The sequence below is a fragment of the Chaetodon trifascialis genome, chromosome 15, assembly GCF_039877785.1.
Source record: "Chaetodon trifascialis isolate fChaTrf1 chromosome 15, fChaTrf1.hap1, whole genome shotgun sequence".
NCBI lineage: Eukaryota > Metazoa > Chordata > Actinopteri > Chaetodontiformes > Chaetodontidae > Chaetodon > Chaetodon trifascialis.
The window spans coordinates 21,400,189-21,421,096 of record NC_092070.1 but is presented as its reverse complement, the minus strand read 5'-3'; the positions used below and the strand labels follow the sequence as shown (position 1 = coordinate 21,421,096).

At 43.5% G+C, this 20,908-nt stretch overlaps 2 protein-coding genes and 3 non-coding genes across 5 annotated transcripts; 1 reads left to right on the top strand and 4 right to left on the bottom strand.

Annotated features, from left to right (window-relative positions):
- Positions 1-385: 385 nt before the first annotated feature.
- LOC139343504 (plexin domain-containing protein 1-like) lies at positions 386-12,538 on the bottom strand. The gene is made up of 14 exons (XM_070981203.1): positions 12,311-12,538; positions 5,852-6,018; positions 5,445-5,588; positions 2,650-2,719; positions 2,397-2,519; positions 2,199-2,317; positions 2,019-2,118; positions 1,833-1,928; positions 1,671-1,752; positions 1,540-1,600; positions 1,338-1,458; positions 1,224-1,259; positions 986-1,143; positions 386-888 (listed from the first exon to the last, which is right to left on the bottom strand). The coding sequence occupies exons 1-14, from the start codon at positions 12,387-12,389 to the stop codon at positions 775-777; spliced, it is 1,470 nt and encodes a 489-aa protein (XP_070837304.1). The 5' UTR covers positions 12,390-12,538; the 3' UTR covers positions 386-774.
- Positions 3,344-3,415, bottom strand: trnac-gca (transfer RNA cysteine (anticodon GCA)). Its single transcript has one exon. It is a non-coding gene; the product is annotated as a tRNA-Cys (tRNA).
- Positions 4,442-4,513, bottom strand: trnac-gca (transfer RNA cysteine (anticodon GCA)). Its single transcript has one exon. It is a non-coding gene; the product is annotated as a tRNA-Cys (tRNA).
- Positions 12,539-15,315: 2,777 nt separating the features above from the next.
- Positions 15,316-15,387, top strand: trnac-gca (transfer RNA cysteine (anticodon GCA)). The gene has a single exon. It is a non-coding gene; the product is annotated as a tRNA-Cys (tRNA).
- A 376-nt stretch (positions 15,388-15,763) lies between these two features.
- Positions 15,764-18,725, bottom strand: arl5c (ADP-ribosylation factor-like 5C). The gene is made up of 6 exons (XM_070981401.1): positions 18,558-18,725; positions 18,067-18,127; positions 17,836-17,983; positions 17,474-17,557; positions 17,060-17,211; positions 15,764-16,925 (listed from the first exon to the last, which is right to left on the bottom strand). Exons 1-6 carry the CDS (start codon positions 18,601-18,603, stop codon positions 16,877-16,879), a joined length of 540 nt encoding a protein of 179 aa, XP_070837502.1. The 5' UTR covers positions 18,604-18,725; the 3' UTR covers positions 15,764-16,876.
- Between the last annotated feature and the right edge of the window lie 2,183 nt (positions 18,726-20,908).

The following is a 20,908-nucleotide window of genomic DNA, read 5'->3' as shown; positions in this document are numbered from 1 at the left end:
CCCATCTGTGCTTGCATAGCAAACTCATGCGATCATCATTACTGTTGCAGGTTTTCTGGGGTTTTACCAATCCAGTGATCTCAAATCAGTTTTATCTGCCACGTTCACTGCATGTCCTATTCGTTGCCACCGCGATACATTTGGTTAGGCTGACATCTGCTGGCGGAAGAGTTGTACTACCTGTATCCCCATGTGCATAACAATGAGAGTTTTCTTAATGTAGCTGCAACATTTTGTGAATTTTATGCACGGCATAAAATAATTCTGGCATAAAAACACTAAAGCCTTGCAAGCTGGAGTCCAGATCAGGAGCTGTTATTTTATGTTCATGCTAAACAAAAGGTTGAAAACACCTCCACCATCAAAAGCAGCAGGAGCTGAAACTGAAGAACACCCAGAACTTTATTTGTTTGATGTAAAACAGAATAGTTTATGTGTTATTCTAAGGTTGTCAACCTTGTGGCATGTATTGTTTATCACAGTCAAATGAGATAAGAAAAGGGCGGGGTGCAACCGCCTTTTATTCCAGCGGAGATACAAATTTCAAATGGGATTAATTCAATATCATATAACACCCAGCTGTTGCAGCAATTTCATATTTTTGCAATGGAGTCATGAACAGCTTTAAAAACCACCATAAACTGAATGTAAAAGTTGAACTGGATTCAGAGCCGGATTTAGATTTGAAGTGTTCTGACAAATGTATATACTTCAGTGTTTGTATAAATCAGTTTGATGCAAACATCTTGTTTATCCAAGTTTCCGTCCATCATTTCAACATGGCCCAGCTTCAACAATGCTGTCTTTTTCATGACCCTCTCCTTCCACTTCTGTGTAACCAGGCTGTTGCTTCTGAAACTTCCAGGAGGGCCAGTAGTTCTTGCGTCGCTAGAAGAGAAAAAACAAAAAAAATCAAGCACAGAAAAAGTAAAGTAAAGCACGCCTAGCTCCTGTCGGGGCAGGTGTCAACACATTCATTGCTCACCTGGATGAGGTAAAGCGGCGATGCAGCAGTCGGATGGCAGTTGATGTAAAGAGCTACAAGTATCAGAGCCAAAAGTAACACCAGTGCAGCTGCTATACCGGCGATCACTCCTGTGTTAGACAGCCAGCCATTTTTGGTGGAAGAATCTGCCTTTACATCTGTATTGAAGACGAAGGCCCATGATTATTTCCCTTCATGAAGCTTAACCATAATGGATCTCACTGGTATTAAAACTCACCATCGCCAGTCTTAAATATATGGTGTTTAGTCTCATCTGAAAGAAGACAGAAAGCAGTCATTTCCATACATATATGTATATTGTACACTGCATTGACATGAAAAATAGTCTCACCATCACTTTTACAGCCTATTTGTAGAGGAGTCAAAGAGGTCACGTCCTCGATCTCCGGCGTGATGGAGGATCCCGTGGAGCTGTCAGCCCTGAAGTAATCCTCACAGGTTGCATCTTTGCTCTGCACATATACAACATAATGGATGCACGGGTATCAAAACCGGCAAATAAGCAGATATTCATCCTTGATGTGCAGCAATACCTCGTCCGAACAGGCGTAGTCCAGCCATTCCTGTCTGTGTCTGTCCATGCCATCCGAGCACCTAAAACACACGAGATGTGTATTTATATGAGTTAGAACGGTACCACATCAGCATTTAACGTCCCACTCACCTCTGGAGGACGTTGCACCAGCTGCAGCCAGAGGTTAGGTTGGATGAGAGGCAGAGCTCACAGCTGTCGTGTTGCAGGCAAGCTGGACAGAGACTTGTTTGAGTGTCGATGCAGTTCAATATATTAGTCCTTTAATGTCTTTCCATAATTCGGATCGCTTACTTGGCAGTGCAGTGAACTCAACAGCAGAGTAGCTGGTGATCTTTGTAGTGTCTATCTCCACCCGATGGTACTCATAAATCGTGTGCCGTTGGGCATCTGTGTTGGAGATATCACAGGGTTAAATACCTGAAGGTTTTCTCGTGTTTTCTGGTAGATAAGCGGACTGGCATAAGCACAACTGCTGACCTGGTGATTGAGACGACGGCGACACGACCATGAAGGCATCAGACAAGCCGGCCTTCACTGGATGCTCGGCTGAATTGATCACATCCAGTGACAGAGGAATCTGATAAACAGAGAAAAAGAGGAGTCACTCATGCATGCAGCAGTAAGGAGGAAGAGAACAGGTGCACAGGTGTGTCTCACATCTCGGTAGCTGAACGTGATGTCTCCCGTTTTGTGAAGCGCAGCCTGAAACGTAAACGCTCCTTCCGACTCTTTTCCTGGGAGAATGACCCGCTCCCACTGGACCACAAACACCTCACCTGAAGACAGCGAATGAGTCAGACAGGGAATCAGACCATCTGAGACACAACGACATGCTCAAATCAGGTGGTATCTCACCATTATCCAGGTATTGCACAGTGGAGTCTTTGGAGTAGCTGGGGTCAAAGTTAGCCATTAGAGGGGCGATGTACTGCGTTACAGTCAGCATACGGTGAGTAACGTCCCCGGTGAAGATGAACCCTGACAAAAAAGGCCAGAAGGAAAAATATGTAAGTCTTGAATGTGTCTTGTTACCTCACAAATACACCTCCCTGCTCTGAACATATGCAGCAAAGGTCACTGGAACATCTGCTGGAAAATCAAAAAGTACCTCCTGTTGCTATGGTAATCTGCCTCAGGTAATGTCCATAAAAGGGGAAGTCAAATGACAGGGCGACCCTCTGCAGAGAAAGTACAGAGGAACACACAGAGAGGGAAACAGATACAGGCTTATTTTCAAGTAAACTAAATCCACAATTCACATACTGCAGCGTCTGCTTTAGAGGTTATGTGTTTCGAGCTGCGGTTCAATGCTTAATCAGATCGAAAGGTAATATTTCAGCTATACTTTCAGAACATCGCTCTCGCTCACTTGTTGATCCCCCACCTGTATGTTCAGACTCTAAAGGTCTAATCCTTCAGAGTTTCATTAAGTTAAACCCCATTTTTTATTGTGTGTATGATCTGCAGCTTTCAGCAATGTATTTACACTCTGTCATTACGTTTCTTAGGTTGTGGTGGAGTCTGCCGTTCACCCACAAACTGCCCTCCTACACACGAGGGATTCATAGGAAATATGCAGCAACGAATCAGGTGTTAATTTTATCGCACTGATATCTATTTCAGTGTTTATTGTTCTCACTCCAGCAGCCGGTAACAAGCGTAGGTGTCAACGCATCAGCAGCACTGACATCGTAAGGATTATTGCTTTGTCGGATACACTCAGTCCAATCCAGACGGACGCCCATCGACTCCACAGAATGTTTCCATCAAATAAAGCTTGTTTCTCAATTTTTACATAAATGAGGGGGCACCCGGATTTGAACCGGGGACCTCTTGATCTGCAGTCAAATGCTCTACCACTGAGCTATACCCCCTACCTCTCCACTGTCCCTCTTATCGTCAGATCTGGTTTATACAGGGATGAATGTGTGTACACCAGCAGGCTCAGCCTCGGCTTTTGCAATCAGCCTGCCTGTGATAAACATTTTTCTCAGCGTGCCGTCTGATGTAACCATTTTGCAATGATCCAGTTAGAACAAAGACACAACTTGGCTGCATAGCAGCTGGTCATTGAGGTTACCGGGCGTGAACTTCTCAAAACAGATATTCTGCTAAATATCTGAGCTCCGCAACATCGTGATTAATTCTCAAAATCCACCTTATCGGCCTCAAGATCGAGAGGGCAAATGGGAAAAACCGAGCCTGCTGTAACCAATGATAAAAATGATTACCCTCGAGTGCAGCTTCAGTTTTATCATAATAGACTAAAGGCACCTGTCTACAGATTTCCCAAACCGCAAGCACATTTTTCTTCTTGGCTTTATCCATTTATAATCTGAGGTAAGAACTATTGCTTCAACTGCTGCTTTCTAACCTGGATTGGACGTTTCTGTAAAACCTGTTTCCACTTGGACAATCCTGTTTTTGTCAGTGTGCAGGAGTTTTCCATTCTTGTGTCTGATCCACTATATCTTTCCATATTAAAGTGAGCTGCATGCATTACACAGGTCCCAGTTGTTGGACAACAGAGGTCAAGACTGGGCAGGTGCTGACTGCCTCTGGCAGGCCTGTGGCTCTTGGCATGTACCAATATTTCCCGTCCCTTAGCTCCCCTGGCAGTGTTACCTTATGTTTCAGACTGAACTTGCTCCTGGCATGCTCTCACATACAATGTTAGGTCAACATTTCAGGATTTCCTCCTCTGCCAAATGCAGAATCAGTAGCTTGCTGTTTACTTGTACTTGTGCTGCTTCGTTGCACTTTCGAACATAGACAAGAAGAGTTTTGCATGCATAAAAATCCTAGTTTGGCTCCATATTCTATGGATATAAGTACATATAAGGATCCTACACTACGATAAACTACAGTAAAGATTTTAAAACACTTCAAACACACATGTCAGGGGGCACCCAGATTTGAACTGGGGACCTCTTGATCTGCAGTCAAATGCTCTACCACTGAGCTATACCCCCCCCACACCAACTCTGTAACCAGGTACAGCACCAGGAAACACACACACCTGTCTGTATGAGATCTCATGTTGATGTTTTATATCATACTGAAAGGCAAGCAATGCGGTTGAGTCCATTGACCTGTGAGACGGGACTGTATCAAGGCAGAGATCTGAGGAAGAAGGTTGGAACTACCCAGGCCGGGCAGACAGGTAAGCCAATGGTCACTGCGAGTGAGATCCAGAGTTCCTTTGAGGAGAAGCGTGAACCTCGCAGAAGGGCAACCCTCAGTGCAGCACTCCACCAATCAGGCCTTTACAGCGGAGTGGCCAGATGGAAACCATTCCTCACTAAAAGGCACATGACAGCTCACTGGGAGTTTGCCGAAAGGCGCCTAAATGACTGTCAGACCACGAGAAGCAAAATCATCTGGTCTGATGAAACAAAGACTGAAGTATTTGGCTGCAGCTCTCCACAGCATGTGTGGAGGAAACCAGGCACTGAGCGTCACATCATTGATACCATCCCTACAGTCCAACATGGCGGTGGCAGCATCACGCTGTGGGGAAGGTTTCAAGTCGCAGGGGCTGGAAGATGCAGAAAAATATAGATAATATAGAGTGAAAACCGTTTCCTGAGTGATCAAGATCTCGGGCTTGGGAGAAGGTTTACATTTCAACAAAACACAGACCTAAAGCACATGCCAAGAAAACACAGGAGCAGCCCTGCCAGAGTCTGAGCCTGAACCAGATGAAGCATGTCTGGTGAGCCTGGGTGGTTCTGCAGCGAAGAACAGACGAAACCTTTAAAGGAAAGGTGTGCTGTGGTTGTAGGATCATTTCCAAGAAGATCTGAGGCTGACATTGCTGCCAACAGCGCTTTAACCAACAACAACATGAATAACGTGCAAAGAAATTAATAAAGTGCATGCACTTCTGTGTGTGAGACTCACCACAGCCTGCTTGTATGAATTTGACAGAATGCCGTGGACTCTAACTTGGCCGTGCCGGACATCATTCATGTCTACCCATAATTCCTGTGTGCGCTGGTCTTCTGGGCCAAAACTACGCCATGTGTAATACTTGCCAGAGTCGTCCTTCCAGACAGAAAAACACAGGGGATCAGAGGTCGTGATGGTGCGACTGTGTTCAGTGTTGCACAAGAATCAAGGATTCACTCTTAAATCACATGCTGTCATACACAGAACTTCTTCAGGGAGTGAAAAAGAGCAAATTGGACTTTCCAAAAGAGGGCAGGGTTTAACTCCAACTAAAACAAATCAGAAATGCCAAAATCTAAAAGCATAATAAACGCCACGAGCCACTGCAGTCATGAGAAACAGTGCGGTGCAGCGCTCACCACTACACGTGTCATGTTGTCTGGCAGGGTGTCGATGGTTAGTCCTCCACCCAGGACCGCCCTGCTTCCCCTCGCATGGCCCGAGGACGACCTCTGGGCTCGGTGAGGATGACCGTCGCCTCCGGCTGACTCATCATGCTGCTGTGAGATCACACTGTGCCAATTGTCTGTCCAAAAAAATGAATATCAGCTTAGTATGTTGACCTGCTCATTATGGTATTTAATGATATAAGCGCTCGTATCCCTCTTCTGTGTCTTCTAAATCCACTGATGCCCACACATGAAAGGAGAGGAATCACACCAAAGCTTCTTTTTGTTTTTCACCCTGGCAGCACCACCGCACACTGTCGGGAAATATTTCAGATGCCAAATTTATTCAGACTCTTAAGAATGATGTTTACAGTTGTGGCTCAGCGCTCAGCCAATCAGCCAAATGAGAAATACAATTTGCTTTTGAAATCGTCGGTCTCAGCCTCGCCAGTTAAACCCATTGTTGAACAAACACAAAAACAATACAAATAACATTTAGCGCTGCTGGGAAGGACCTGTCAAACCCTGCAAACAATGTAAACCGTATTTGGTAAGCAAACGGGGGTGGGTGTGCTTTGTTTTAACGTTTGGGGTGTTTTAATTGATGGCTTGTCTTTCTTTCAAGCCACATATTCCCAGCTGAGTTTATTTTACTGTCGCGCCACGCTGTGATTTTCTATTGAGTGTGGAAAATGCATGTCTGCCGGTACATTTCTTTGGATGTGGGCTTATGGACATTTTTGGTCCTTGCACAACCTCAGTCACTGATGCAGCTATACGTATGGAGCCAGACAGGGAAAAATGATCACAAAGCACAGACAATGTGTCAGTTTAATTCAGCTGGTTGATGGATAATTCATATATTAAAAGTTTAATTATTAAATCTTTTCCTTGCTATTTTAGGATAAACTAAGTATGCTGATGCTTGCTATGTTTTTATATGCTGAGCACATTTTTTTTTAAACGAAATCTGCAAAAAAAAGAAAGAATACACAATTAATAAATTATCCAGGGAGACTGCAATTTCAGCTAGATTTCAAAATGAATTTGGCCTCCACAAAACAAATCTGCTCCACTCTGTGATACAAATGCAAACAAAGGTTTTTTAAAAACAGTTTTCCAAGTTTACAGTTGTGTTGAAAAATATCCAATCATCCTTTCTCTATTTCCACAAGCTGGATAATAATAATAATAAAAAAAAGTTTACATGTGCTCATCAAAACCAGCCAAGACTTCATAACGAGACCCAAATGCATAACACGTATGCGGTTAACAAAATGAAGGCATGAATAAATTGAGGTGACCTTATTTTGGAGATATTTCAAACGACACAATCAATATTGAAACAACATTCAGACCTCAGTTGACCTTGACTCTCAAACATTTGGCAGCTGATTTAATTTCTTTTTCCTGCTTGTCAAGGTAGCGTCTTATCTTACATTTAGAGGGTGAATTTTGCCAGATACAACAACCTCAGGTCGTGTTTGTTCAGCTCACATCATAGAAACCCAGATGATAGGTGTAGTCTTTTTGGAATATTACGGTGATTGTTAGTGATTGCGGCTTTTTATGTGCGTTACGGGACAAGGCGGTGACGTCACGCGCAGCCTATATATATACCCCGATGCAGCATCCAGCTCCCACTCGCGGGGTGTTTCATCTAACCCTAAATCAGGGTGGCCTCCTGTACCTAACGTTTGCTGTTTTTTTGTCTGGCTTTCAGTGAACTACAGGAGGCGTTGGACGTGGCGATGAGGACGTTTACGAACAAACAAAAAAGCCAAGACTATCACTCCGTGATGTTCAGTTTTCCCGTCCAGAAACACCGCGAATGTCCTGCCGTGGTCAGCTTGGCTGCCACGAAGAGTTGGTCTCTGCTGCTCCGGTGTTTTCATGTTGGGATTTATGGCAACTGAGCAGATTAAAACTGAGCAGGGTGACTCTACCGGACCTCCCAGTGGTCCAGTTAGGAAGCTCGAGCTCAAACACCTGTCGAACCTCAGTTTAACCGTGTCAACTCTCACTGTTAACGTGTGTTGCTCCCCTGATCGTGCTAATGCTAGCAGCTAACGTTAGCGGCGGCACCGGTGCGCCCCCCCGAGCTGGAGGTAAATGGGCTGCTTTCAAACTTCCACGACCACTAGCAAAGAGGAAAATGGCACTGAGCGGGAATGTGGGCACAGTTGCTGAAATCTTGGCATTTTAAAGCAAGTGGGGAAAAACTGTTACGTCTTTCTCCGTCTGCTGCAGTACAAATTGGTACTCAGCCATTCTCGCACTTAAACTTTGACCCATTTATGACACCTCGTTAAACTGCATGCTTGAGAAGCATTTAAAAAACCCCAACATACTTTAACATGATCAGAACAATGTTTCTCAACTTGAGCCACATCCACCTGTCGCCTTGCACACCTGAGTCAAAAGCACTGCAACGTAACCCGACCTGCCATGCAGCGCAGTGGTGCTGTGTGGGTCTGTGTTAGTGCTTGTTGAATGCTTCATGCAAAGTGAAAATGGGGTGTGGGTGTATGCATGGGTGCAAGCCCAATAAAGTGTATGTGAGAGAGCCTGAATGACGTTTGCAAAACCTCATGGCTTTGAAATAACGTGGCAGGGGAGCAGGGTGCAGCTCACTGAGGCCTGTGAAATACGATGACTCCACCTACAGTCAAATCACATACAAGCTGTGTACTGTGCTGGTCTTCATATGGAAAGCATGCTTATTCTACAGGTGTTCAACCAGATCGATGTGCCGTCTGACGGAAAAACCTTTTTGAAGTAAGAGAACCCCCTCGCATGCAGACATACCTCCCACTCCCCCTCCTACTTTACTGGCCCATGTTAATGAGAAAGCTGAACCAGAACTTAATCCTTCTTTGCAGTTATGCAGATTGTTAAAGTAGTTAAAGCAGGCCGTCTCAGTCTGAGCAAGAAAACACATTTAAGAACATAAAATCTGACATATTTAGCTTCTAAACAAGTTGTTATGGGTGCCAGCACCCAGTGCAGCTCCTCTTCTTCCAGTGAAATGTTAGTTGACGTTGGTTTGATGCCTGCATTTCTGTCCTGACTGTGGGAGGGGAGCACGGGCTGGTTGGCCCCTCGGCCTCATCCTGTGCCAAACCCCCAGAGCTCTGACTGTGTGGGACTTCAGCCGGCAAGCTCTGCTCTGCATTCACACTATTGTGACTGTGATGTCTTCCACGGCCATCAAATCTACAATGCGTCATTTAACAAGTTTCTGAAGTGACAATCCAAATGCCTTGACCTCATAGGGAGCTTACTCTATTTCTTCATGAGTGTTTCTCTCCACCCTTTGATTCAATTAAGCGGTGCGTCACTGCATTTGTGGCAGCTCATATATTAAACCTAGACGCGTGATTGTTGAGCGCCGGGTCCGCCCTGTGATGGCATCTATGAGCTAAGAGGAGGAATGGTGTGCGCACGCTTGTTGAGGTCTGCAGCGCAGCAGATAAACATGATCTGGTTTATAAAAGCTGGGAGGGGTGCAGATGCTGCATATGAAGTTGCGGCTTATAATATCCACTCAGGGTCATGGCTCTCACAGCCAGCAGTATTGAAATCGCTGGCGGGTTTCCAAAACCGTGAGATGGGAGTCGTATTGTCTCGGCTGTCCAGCAGGAACAGACAGAAACTCCCTCTCCGCTGACTCATTTCCTTATGAATTATTCACTGGATCGCATGTACTCTGAGCTCTGCTCCTACTGCTGGGTATCTAAATATTCACATAAAAGCTTACATAAAGAATCATAAAAAAAATGATACCAGTCTGAAAGCTCACATGTTCAAACCTCCATTTGACCGCTGAAGCAGCGCCCACTCCACTGTGACCTATAAACATTCACTACTTTGCCATTTTTATTGAATTTGAATCTTTTGGATGCCTCTGAAATACATACTGATAGCTTAAAGCCAATAGTAACACCCCGACTGACCTCACAATCACATGAAAAATGCAAGAAATATAGATTTTTTTCTTATATTCATGTATTTATAGACTCTTTAGAAGTAAGATAACTGATTTAAATGATCTTATATTGAGAATCTTGAGGTTTTCTTGTATCTAACTTAAATCTGCACAGTCTGCATATGGTCCACGCATTACATATTGATTTAATAATAATTTTTCATTCAAATCCAATGGGAGAGCATTGGAACAGAATATCTAAGCGGTGATCTGATATGAAGATGGACCTTGATTTGGTTTGTGAATGTGTTTTAGGGAAAGGGCGGGTGCTGCTTTGGTCAGAAGATGGATCGTGGACTCATGTCGAGCTCACTGTGCCAGCACAGAAAAGGTGTTGGTGAGTCAGAAAGTGAGAAGAATGTTGATTGGTTAAAGTGGCCCTCGGTTGAGTGCACAGCTGAGGTTTGTAAAAGTTTGAGGATAACGAGCATTATGTGGACGACCTGCTAAGGTAAAACAGGAAGCAGGCAATGACAGGGCAGATGTTGTGGACGGAGAACTGACCTCTGCCCACTCTTTCAGGAGCTACCAAACCACGACGTTTAGCTGCCTTTTTCTGTGAGCGGTCAGCTCGCAGCGGTCTGAGAGAACACGCCCTTCCTGAGCAGAGGCTGGAGGAGCTGGCACCGACTCCTCAGCATCACCCACAATAAACATGTATAGTTCATTTCAAGGCGTGCGGTCGAGCTGCAGATGGTGCAATTCTTCAGCTCCATTCCCCTGTTTCATCCAGATAATCAGGCCACTCTGGACTGAAAGAGTGATTTATATTTGAGAAATGTGCTTATTTAACTGAACACCCCCACCTTCGTTATTAACTCAAGAAGCTGACATGGTGGTAAATCTCTTACTATGTATCTTGGCTGGTAAATGAGGCGCTGACATTCTGCATCAACAATTACTGTGGAATTAATGCCTTGAGAGGCGACTCCTTTAACAAACACCACAGTTAAGAAATGTGACAAATTGAATTTATAACACCCCTAAGAGGGTGCAAGAGAGATTCATTTCACAATAAGACTAGAAAGATATTCCAGTTTTGGTCACGTCTTGTTAAGTGAACATGAACGCACTGATTGCCTCACTTCTCTTCTGTTATGGTGAAACCAAATCTGGAAGAGGTAAAAAAGCTTTTCATCGTCCGATAAGAGGAATGAATGAGGGAGACGGAGTTTGGGCCAATACCATTTCCCATGCAAACGCTGTTCCAAATTACAACACGAGTCACTCAGCTGCTGGCAGATGACTCTTTTTGTTCTTGCCATTTTATTTTTCCAAAAACACAAGCGCGCTTTTCTATCACAAGTCAAATTGCACATGACTTTCAGAGAGCGAGAGTCAATGTGGGATCTGCGGACAATAACATCCTATCTGTGGTCCAATCTTACGAAACAATCTGCTTTGCTTTGCTTCTCATTCTTCCAGTCTACGCTTTGCTCCAACACGTCTGGATCAGCGTCAAGCCATTTGTTAAGCAAACTCCTCAGCAGTGCAAGAGACGAGAAGCCAAACACTGAGGTCACTGCCGGGTACACAATTCATTTTCAGCTCGGGGCTCTGTTTTTACAGTCTGCTTCGGATGGTGCCGATGGCTCCCTCAGGACCAAAGTCATTCTTTAAAAATGAGCAGTATATAATGTTGAGTGACAAGGCAGATAAGAGCAAATTAGGCACAGGAAAGGAGGATATGCTAGGTCAATACCGCCAGCCGACCCCTGATGTTGCAAGCACATCTGAGCACCTCCTGCACAGAAATCAGCGGTTCTGTTTCATCTGCAGCACATTTCCCTACGCAGAAGAAGCCTCCTGAGGGAACGGGATCACTTTTTTAATGCCGTTTTCATGAGACATAGAGGCTAATTTTCAATTTAAATATGCATCTCCTTAATAAACTGATTAATCCACATCCACTCTCCTCAAAAACCTCTGACATTTTTCTGTCTAGCAGGGAGGCGAGAGAAAAAAACAAAGTCTAATTTTAAACCTGAGACGGGCTGTTTGTGGGCTGTTGTTTAGACTCAGTCGCATGCTTGTGGAAAAGGGTATTTTTATTGTACACTTTATTGTAAACTAGGTCATTCACTTCTGTGTGTGAGAAGAAACGGGCATGGCATGCCCATCTGCTGCTCCATAAGAGTCCTACAGAAGTCCTGTGGTTTATAGTCAGTTAAAATAGCAGCAGTAGCACAAACAGCATCAATATAAACATTAATAAGTAAGAATGTTAACTGCTCCTTTAACTCAAGAACGAATGCATGCAGGGTTCAATTGCACAGGCTTCAACACACGAAGCAGCCAAACTGAGCGAAAGATAGAAAGTGGAGGAGCTGCAAGACAGACTTTGCTACACCTGTAAGCTTAAGCATGTGTGCCACCTTGAAGGCCAGCCAGGAGGCAGCGAGCGCAGATGGAAGGATAAAAGCAGCACACACACAGCTCACCTGTTTGCTGTTGAACCCAAACTCTTGCCAGCTCTGTTTGGGAGAGACAGAGGAACAGCATCACCAAGCTGAAACACATGTCGGGCGGCAAAGGACACAAAAAAAATACATATACATAAAAAAAACCACAGCTTCGTCTCAGCTCCTCTCTCCTTCTTCTTCTCTTTGCAAACCCAGTTTTCTCTCTGAATCCCGCTTCCACCCGTCGCTCTCCTCCTCTCCCCGAACCTCTCTGCACACACACCACCCTGTTTCTAACTACACCCTTTCTCTCCTCCTCGGTGCTGTTCACCCGTTGCCATGGTGACTACAAAGACACAAGGATCAGCCGAAGAGGCTCTGGAGCGAAGAGGAGGAAGTGTATCATCTGCGTGCTTTTAGGGGCCTTTGACGTTGAATTATCTTCTTTCTGTTTTCTGTGTATTCCTCTGTTTGGCATTCCAGTGTAGTTAACCTCTCTCCCACCGCTCCGAGTGATAAAAACATAAGCAGGACCATCCGCTGGAGTCTCACCGTCAGCAGAATGTATGGCGCCTCGCTCTGCTCAAACCAGCTGCAGGGACGGCGAGAAACCCGACATCTGAGATTAGATATGGTGATCGCGATGCTAACAAAGCCAGGCCTAAAATCAGTGCTAGTTATGATATTACACATTCCACGTCAAGTCTGTTTATGGCTCTTCAAAACATTGTGTCTCAATTCTAACAACAACATCCTTTTGTGGCCTACGTGGAGCAGAGACGTCTCTTTGTTGCAGCTTAATTTCCAGCGGTTATGTAAAAGCCGTGTTTTTTGCATCATGTAAAACTGACAAAAGGCGAGCTTTACAAGCCCTGCGGCTGACTCCGCCACCTCTCTCAGCCACAGCTTTCATCATTTCTATCGGCAACGAGAGCAAACATGGAATCCTTGGCGGAGAAAATGGCAGCTGAGCGTTTACTGGGTTCACAGCTGGAAAGGCAATCAGTACCCTGTCCTGTAATGCAGCCCATAAACGCAGCGTACAGCGTGCACAGCAGCATGTGTGGACTTTCACACAGAGAGGTCGAGCTGACTTTACACAAAGGAATAAATACGCAGGTTTGAATAATCAAAAATACTGTGTATAAAATAGAAATAAGAGCAGGGATAAAAATAGGAGCTATATAAGAGCAAGTATACTCTGAATTACACGTTATATGGCAACATTATAGGTCTGTCTTAAAACAATACTGACATGCCCATATGTACATTTAAAGGGTTATTACTGCTTGTGTGGCTGCTGCTGTCCACGCTGACTCTGAACAGACCCCTCCCTTAATACTTTTAAACGTCTGGGGGGCAAAATCCACAGTTTTACTTCTGTGTAAAACTTTTAAAGTTCATTTGAAGGTTATATGAGGCCTCAACTATGTGAGCTTAAAAAAAATGAAGTGGGCATCCTCCAAATGAAGTCTTTTTAGTATGCAAATTCCATTTCCACACCGTTTCCTTGCAGAGCTGCAGCAGAGGGATAGTCACACTGGAAGATATACCCACTTGATTTGTCTACATCAGACGAGCTGGAGCGTTTTCACAGAGAACGAGGACTGTGGATTTTGTCCTGCATCACTGACACTGAATTAGGAATTTCTTCGGTCATGCTTTCAATGTACATGTGGGCATGTGAGGGTTGCAATAAGACAGTTGGTGTGTGTGATCTGCCACGCGATCAAACTAAGACACAGACTGATACATAAAGGGGGAAGTGTTTCGATAACACACACACTACTTTATCTCAAGTCCTTGGAGAGGTTACATGAAATGATCTGAAAGACCGAAAAGCCAGAGAGGACCAGTCCTTAGCGTAAACATCCAGAAGGGACAGCTCCTCAGCTGGAACACGTTAGCTTGATAAAGCTGCCTGGGAGCAGCAGGAGTGACTCATCCATCATATCATACAGCTTGACTGTATATCTCACTCTCAGACTTCATATATTCACATTTATTCTGTATTATACTGCAGTTCACTGAGCCAGTATCACTTTTCTAGCCTGTAACTTGCATGTAAAGTGAGTTGTCACAACACCTGTACATAATGTGTTTTCCAGCTTGTGCCTGTATATTATAACTATTAAATTTACTTACATTTGTTTAGCTGTATGTCTGTATTTATATCTCACCTTTGTTATGTGTCAGTATACTTGGCCAATCAATGATCCTGATTGTTGTTTCACAGATTGTCAGCAAAAGAGGACATGTTTGACACTATTAACTATAAGCAACAAAGAAAATAATAACAATTCATGTTTTCCAGTGCAAAGATTTTGAATATTCAGAAATTTAAATAATCTGTTTCACATTTATGGCCATTTCAGTTGTGAAGCTTCACTTTGGATGCAGCACCATTAAAATTTCAGATTTACGGATTGGTCAGCCGTGGTGAAAGAAGTACTCAGCTCCTTCATATACTTTACTTTTACTACTTTAAATACTTAATTGCAAGGAAAAATCCTGCATAAAAACACAGAAGTAAGTTCGACTGTAAATGTGTAAACAGCATTCAACTGTTGCACGCTACGCTCCTGCTTGAGCTGGTTGATGTGGAGCTAGCTTAAACCACTTTATGTTAGAAATAACAGGTTTCATCTTTAGCAATGGATTGTATTTTACTTAACTCCCTGTTATTTTGTTATCCCTTACGTTGTCACGTCATTAAACAAAACACAATTAAGTTTAATTTCAAACAATTTCAAACCTGTTTCAAATGGCTTCGGGCGGCGCGGACAAATGACGTCATCCTGTCGACAGGGGGAGACCTTGCGCTGTTATGACAGAAACAGGTAACGGCTCCGTGCATGCAGCCTCGCATTGTAGGCCATTTTCTCTACCTAATGATCGAAATAGCGCCTGATTAACAACACCAGTTAAATAATATCACTGATATCATATATATGACATATAATAACACTACTCGGTCACACATAACACGTAATACTTTGTATATACTGGATGAATACTGGTTTTACGTGAAATAATCGGCACGAGGGGGTATAGCTCAGTGGTAGAGCATTTGACTGCAGATCAAGAGGTCTCCGGTTCAAATCCGGATGCCCCCTGGTAGTGGATTTTTTTTTTTTTCTGCTTTCATTACATCTACCTTCCCGCAGAGGAAGATTGCCTTTTCACAACCACGTGAAGCCATGTTCATTGTTGCTGTAACGTAATTTTATTTCAGAAAAGGGAACAATGCATGGTTTAAGGCTCCACTGACCAAATGACAAACAGACAGAGAAATATATATATAATGTTACTTCATACTGCATATATTACAGTATATATAGATAGTCTATGATTTCTCCTGTAGCACTACCAAAACCAGCGTGTTGGGACAATACTCACGTATTTTTGCCATTACTTTTACTGCAGGTATGAACTCTTCAACAGTGTGCTGTGTTTCATTTGTAAGGACAAAGTGGAAAAAAGCACATATTTGTAATAAAAATATTTATTGAAAAGAATTACACAATACAATATATCTTTTTAAATATGACTTACAGCCAGCTGTAGCTCGATCCTTTTCCTAGTCAGGAAATTATGTAATATACAGTCAATAGTTCAAGAGCTTTAGTAAATAATAATAATAATAAGTGACTTTTTAGTTCTAAGTGTCCTGTTGTTCAGTGGCATAAAATATGCATTTATACTTTAGGTGCGGACTTGTATCTGAGTGAGAGAGGCCACAGGAGCTATGTGGCCACAGGTATGTGCTTGGCTTCTCCACACAGTCATTGCGTAAAAGTCTTCCACAATAGAGGCTCAAAACCAGGCAGCAACTAAACTCACTTAGCAATTGAAAAGTTGTTCCGTGACGACTGAGGTACTTAAATTCCAGTGCAGTACGAGTGGTTCAGGTGAACGAAGCGAGACGCTAATCAGTGACGAGAACCACCAATCAAAGGTCAAAGAGAGATCATGGCTGTTACGCTCCAGGTGAGAGTAATAAAATATGAGTTCCAGTGTTAACAGTATCATCTGTGATCGTGTTCGCCAGATGACTTATCGTTCAAGTGTAGGCTGTAACATCTTTGGCACAACTTGTTCAGTTAGCTGGGAAAGAATGACTTTAGCTCCAGCTTTACAATTCACTAAACTTCCTGTTGCTGTCACTTGTTTGACCGCGGTGACATCAGAGAACTCCAATCAGGCCAGAGTGGACTGTGATTTCACTGGTCGGGTAGGATCTCTTACATAAACCCGGTGCACCTCACAAACCACTTCCTGACTGTGCAGTAAACTTCACCAGTTAACAGGTTAGCAGAATCTAATCGAGCCACCGAGTCGACACCTGGAGTCGCTCATCTACTGATATTTTATGCATCCAGGTTTCTGTGTTGCTCATCCACCCTGAGGCTCATCCACATGGGTGGCAGCTCCCTTGCGGACTCTCACACAGCTGGGTAAGACATTCTGTAGGTGTGGCGCTATCACAGGCACCATGTTCACAGGACTTTGCCCAAAACACTGTACATAATCCCGACACTGCGGCCTTTGCAGCATCTTTGAGGTTGGCTCAGTTTGACGAAGTTTGACCCAGTGGAGGGTGGTCTAGTTTGCAACGACCCGTGACTTCATCCAGTCCAGACTGGCAGGTAGACTGTGAGGGAGAAGAAACAAGAGGTGGTTATTCCAGGAGCTGATGTCTGTAAAGGCATTTTCCCGTTGGCTGTTTCAGTCACCAAAGCGTTGACTCATGCCAGAAAGAGAGAGCGTGAGGTGTGTCGGGCTCACCCCTCTCCTGTCAGGGCGCAGCAGGCTTGAACGTGCCACGAGTGTGTTGTGATGGAGTCGAGCGTGAGGCACTGGGAGATCTCCGCCGCCGTCATCGAGCCCTTCATGTCTTGTTTGTTGGCCAGAATCAGAATGGCTGCGTTCTGTAGGTCCTAAAACAAGAGACGACGGGTTATTTACAGAGCTGAAACATTTCCACTGGAAAGCCCTGAGATTTCCTCACGTCACTTGTGAGAACAAAGAACAGCAACCTCAGTGGAATATTCAGACACATGTCAACACGCTGACTCACGCGCTCTAAGCTGAAACTTCCTCATTACGTTGTGTCATGCTTCTATAATCTGTGGTTGTTTCACACACCGATCTGGATCACCAACACTTACAACCAAATCCTGCTGTAATGTGCGGTCGTACCTCATGTGAGATCATGCGGTGCAGCTCTTCTTTGGTGAGCGTGAGACGTTCACGGTCGGTGCTGTCCACAACTAGAATGACAATCTGAAAGAGGCAAAGCGTTGCGTAATGAAGACGGGCACACAATCAACTTGTGTCACATCATCAGAGCCGGAGTGTATTATAAACCATTATGCAACAGAGAAAAGCGACTTTATCAATATCGAGAGCAGGGTTAGATAAGCCAATATGGGTTAATGCGCAATAGCCTATAAACCTTTAGCAGGCTTTCTGTCTCTCTCTTTACTTTTAAATAGCAGCTTCCAGTGTGAACCATCAGGTGTGTATTGAATTTTATTGGACAGATGAGTAATGATCTGTACCTCTGTGTTGCAGAAGTATGAGTACCAGCTGGCTCGAAGGCTCTCCTGTCCTCCGATATCCCAGACCAAGAAGTGTGTTTTCTGGACGGTGATCTCCTCAACGTTGCTGCCGATGGTAGGCGACGTGTGGACGGCTTCTTTCGTCAGACTGTCAGTGTGGGAAGAAGACATTTAAAACATGCCACCAAGCAGATTTCTATCATTGATTCATGGCTCCTGGATGTCACTTACAACTGATAGAGGATGGTTGTCTTTCCAGCGTTGTCCAGACCCACAAGAATGACTTTGTGCTCTGTTAGAAAGGTCAAAAATCAAGTTACGCTCAATCAGAACAGAGCACACTGGATTTGTGGAGTTGTGTAACTTGTTTGAATGCATCGCAAGACAAACTGTACACAGAGATAAGATAAAATCAGGTCTAGGACTGTGGTGTGCTGAGCAGAATCACATTTCTTGTTAAGTGTGAGGTTATTACATCACTGCATAGCAATAATACCAGGTTTCACGCACTGTACATACACTGTGTGGCAATCAATGGAGTTTTACTGTGTCAGAATAAAAGCACATTCATGTGTGTATTGAGACTATTTCTAATACATGAAAGCTATTATATCATTTCTCAAACTTAACAAAAACTTAACTTAACTTCTCAAATTTAACGTATCTGGATATTCATACCCTTATGTGCTTTGAAAGAAAGCAGCAGAAATTATGAAACTCACCTCTGTCACCGAACACTGCCATCATCTTGGTCAGGAGAAAGCCCATGTCCAACAGGTGTGTGTGAGGTGAGGGTGATGAAGGCGGCAGAAATCCACTCAGTGCTTCTGTTTGGAGGTAAACTTCAGTATCTGTCAGACTGACTCTGCTCCTTCATCTGATATCTCTCTACTTCAGCCTCAGTGGGCGGCGCTCCGTAGAAAAAAAGTCTCGTTTTCAGCCGGATGACTCACCGCTAAAGGGAATAGTAGTGCTGCGTTCATGGCGCTGTGAGAAATAACTCAATTACACACGGTTTGCAGTTTTTGAAGTAGCGAGAACTACGACCGGCTAACACAACAGCCCTGCAGTAAATCTCACCTTCATCAAGGTTTTAACGTTCAATTTTTGTTGATCTGTTTTAGAGAGGTGTTGTTTCAACGGTACGGTCATTCTGGAGGACATAGATTATGGTTCTTTTGCATTATACTGAGAGGTGTATCTGTTATTTAGCTTAGCCTCAGTGATATTAATGGAGTGGACAAAATAATAGAAATAACTGCAATACATTTTATCAACCACGAAAATGCTTTTTTAATGCACTCCAATGATAGCGTTATTTATATTCTCAAAACATTACTAATGTGACTTTAAAGAGTGTTTTTAACATATTTTTGAAAGTCCAGTTCCCCCTGTTTATTCTATCCATCAATTTCAAACAAAGAAAGAAAAAAATCCATCCACTTTAAGCTTCATTGTACATCAAAAGCTCCTGAACCTGCCAACAAAGTTCGTCTGAAGCCCTCGATGTCATTAGTCGGAGCTTATTCAGGTGCACCTGAAGGCAGCACACAACAGAGGCGTTCTCTCTGTCAAACCGGCGACACGAGGGGACATGATGACGTATCCAATGACACACATGGTCATTCCTTATATGGAAAGGGAAGCAAAACTGTTTTCCTACCTCTCACCCGATCAGTCAACAGTCAACAGAAAGCAAAACTAGGTTTTACAAGAAATCCCCTAGAATTTCCACTGAACAGTCCAGGTATTTTCCAACTACTTACCCATTTAATAATAATATTATTATTATTATTAATAATAATAATAATAATAATAATAATAATAATAATAATAATAATAATAATAATAATAATAAATGATGAATGTATGCTCTAATCCATTAGATTCACGATGACAAAAGTCAAGAGATTAACTTTAAGTCTAAGATATATAGATTCATTCATCCCGGTGAATCCTCAGTGGTTTGTTGACTCAGACGTCACGTGAAAGCTCTTAATCTCTCTGCTGGGGCCTTTTTATCCAGGTGAGGATCCTTTCCCATCCACACAGCGTTAGTACAGCAGACAGTGTCGCTCCAGTTCGCATCAGGTGTCTCATTTTAAGGTATTAGCATTGTCTGAGTTAGTCATTAAGGATACCTGAGTTAACAGTCTACCCAAAAAAGTTTGGTTTCACGTGTGTTACTGTCAGTTCATGTTTACTTCTGATCAAAACTCCCCCCAAACTGCTGCGTTCTACCACAAAACAAGAAGATGACGGATGAAACAGCAGCAGCTGTGAGCAAAGATCAAAACATCTGCACACTCATCTGCTTTTAGCCTTAAAAGTTTATTATTAGAGCTCGCTCTCAAAGGATTCATCAGAATATGATCTTTTTTTCTTTACGTTAAATATCCTTCCTGTTATATTGTTGGCCTGCAAAATATTTAATATTTGATCCATCGACTCACTGTGACGTGAATGTGAGGAGTGGAGGAAAGTACTGTGCTTGCTCCACTACATCAGAGGGCATATTGCACCTTTTACCACATCGACTCACAGTTGGTGGCTTCTTTTCAGATTCAGGATTTTATTCAGGAAACATAATTGAATAAAATCTTTAGATAGTATTTTTGGTGCTCGTACTTTTGCTTAAGGAGATGAATACTTCTACCAGTGAACTGTTAGAGCTCTGGTCTCATACACTCGTGTTATTTTGACATCACGGGGCTCTTGACGTCCCACCTTGTTAAATAACACTCACGTTTGAGTTTCAGATAGAAACCGCATCTTCTTTTGTCACATTTCCTCCACGGCCGAGTATCAGCGAGCTTCTGAGACGGCGAGAGCTCTGAGTGTATGAAACAAAAACCACATCCTGGATTTCACTGCACTTTAACTGAAAGCCCTGGCAGGTGCGCTGCAGTCTGGGAGGAGTGTTTCGGAGTGACAAAGGTCTGTTAAGACTAACTGAGGCCACGTTTTGCATGTTTACACCCATCAAAGCACCGTGACTGGACAGGCAGGGCGATGCTAGGAGGTGTTAGGTATATTTTGTTGCGCCCTTCTCAAGCTTGAGCTCAAGAAGAAG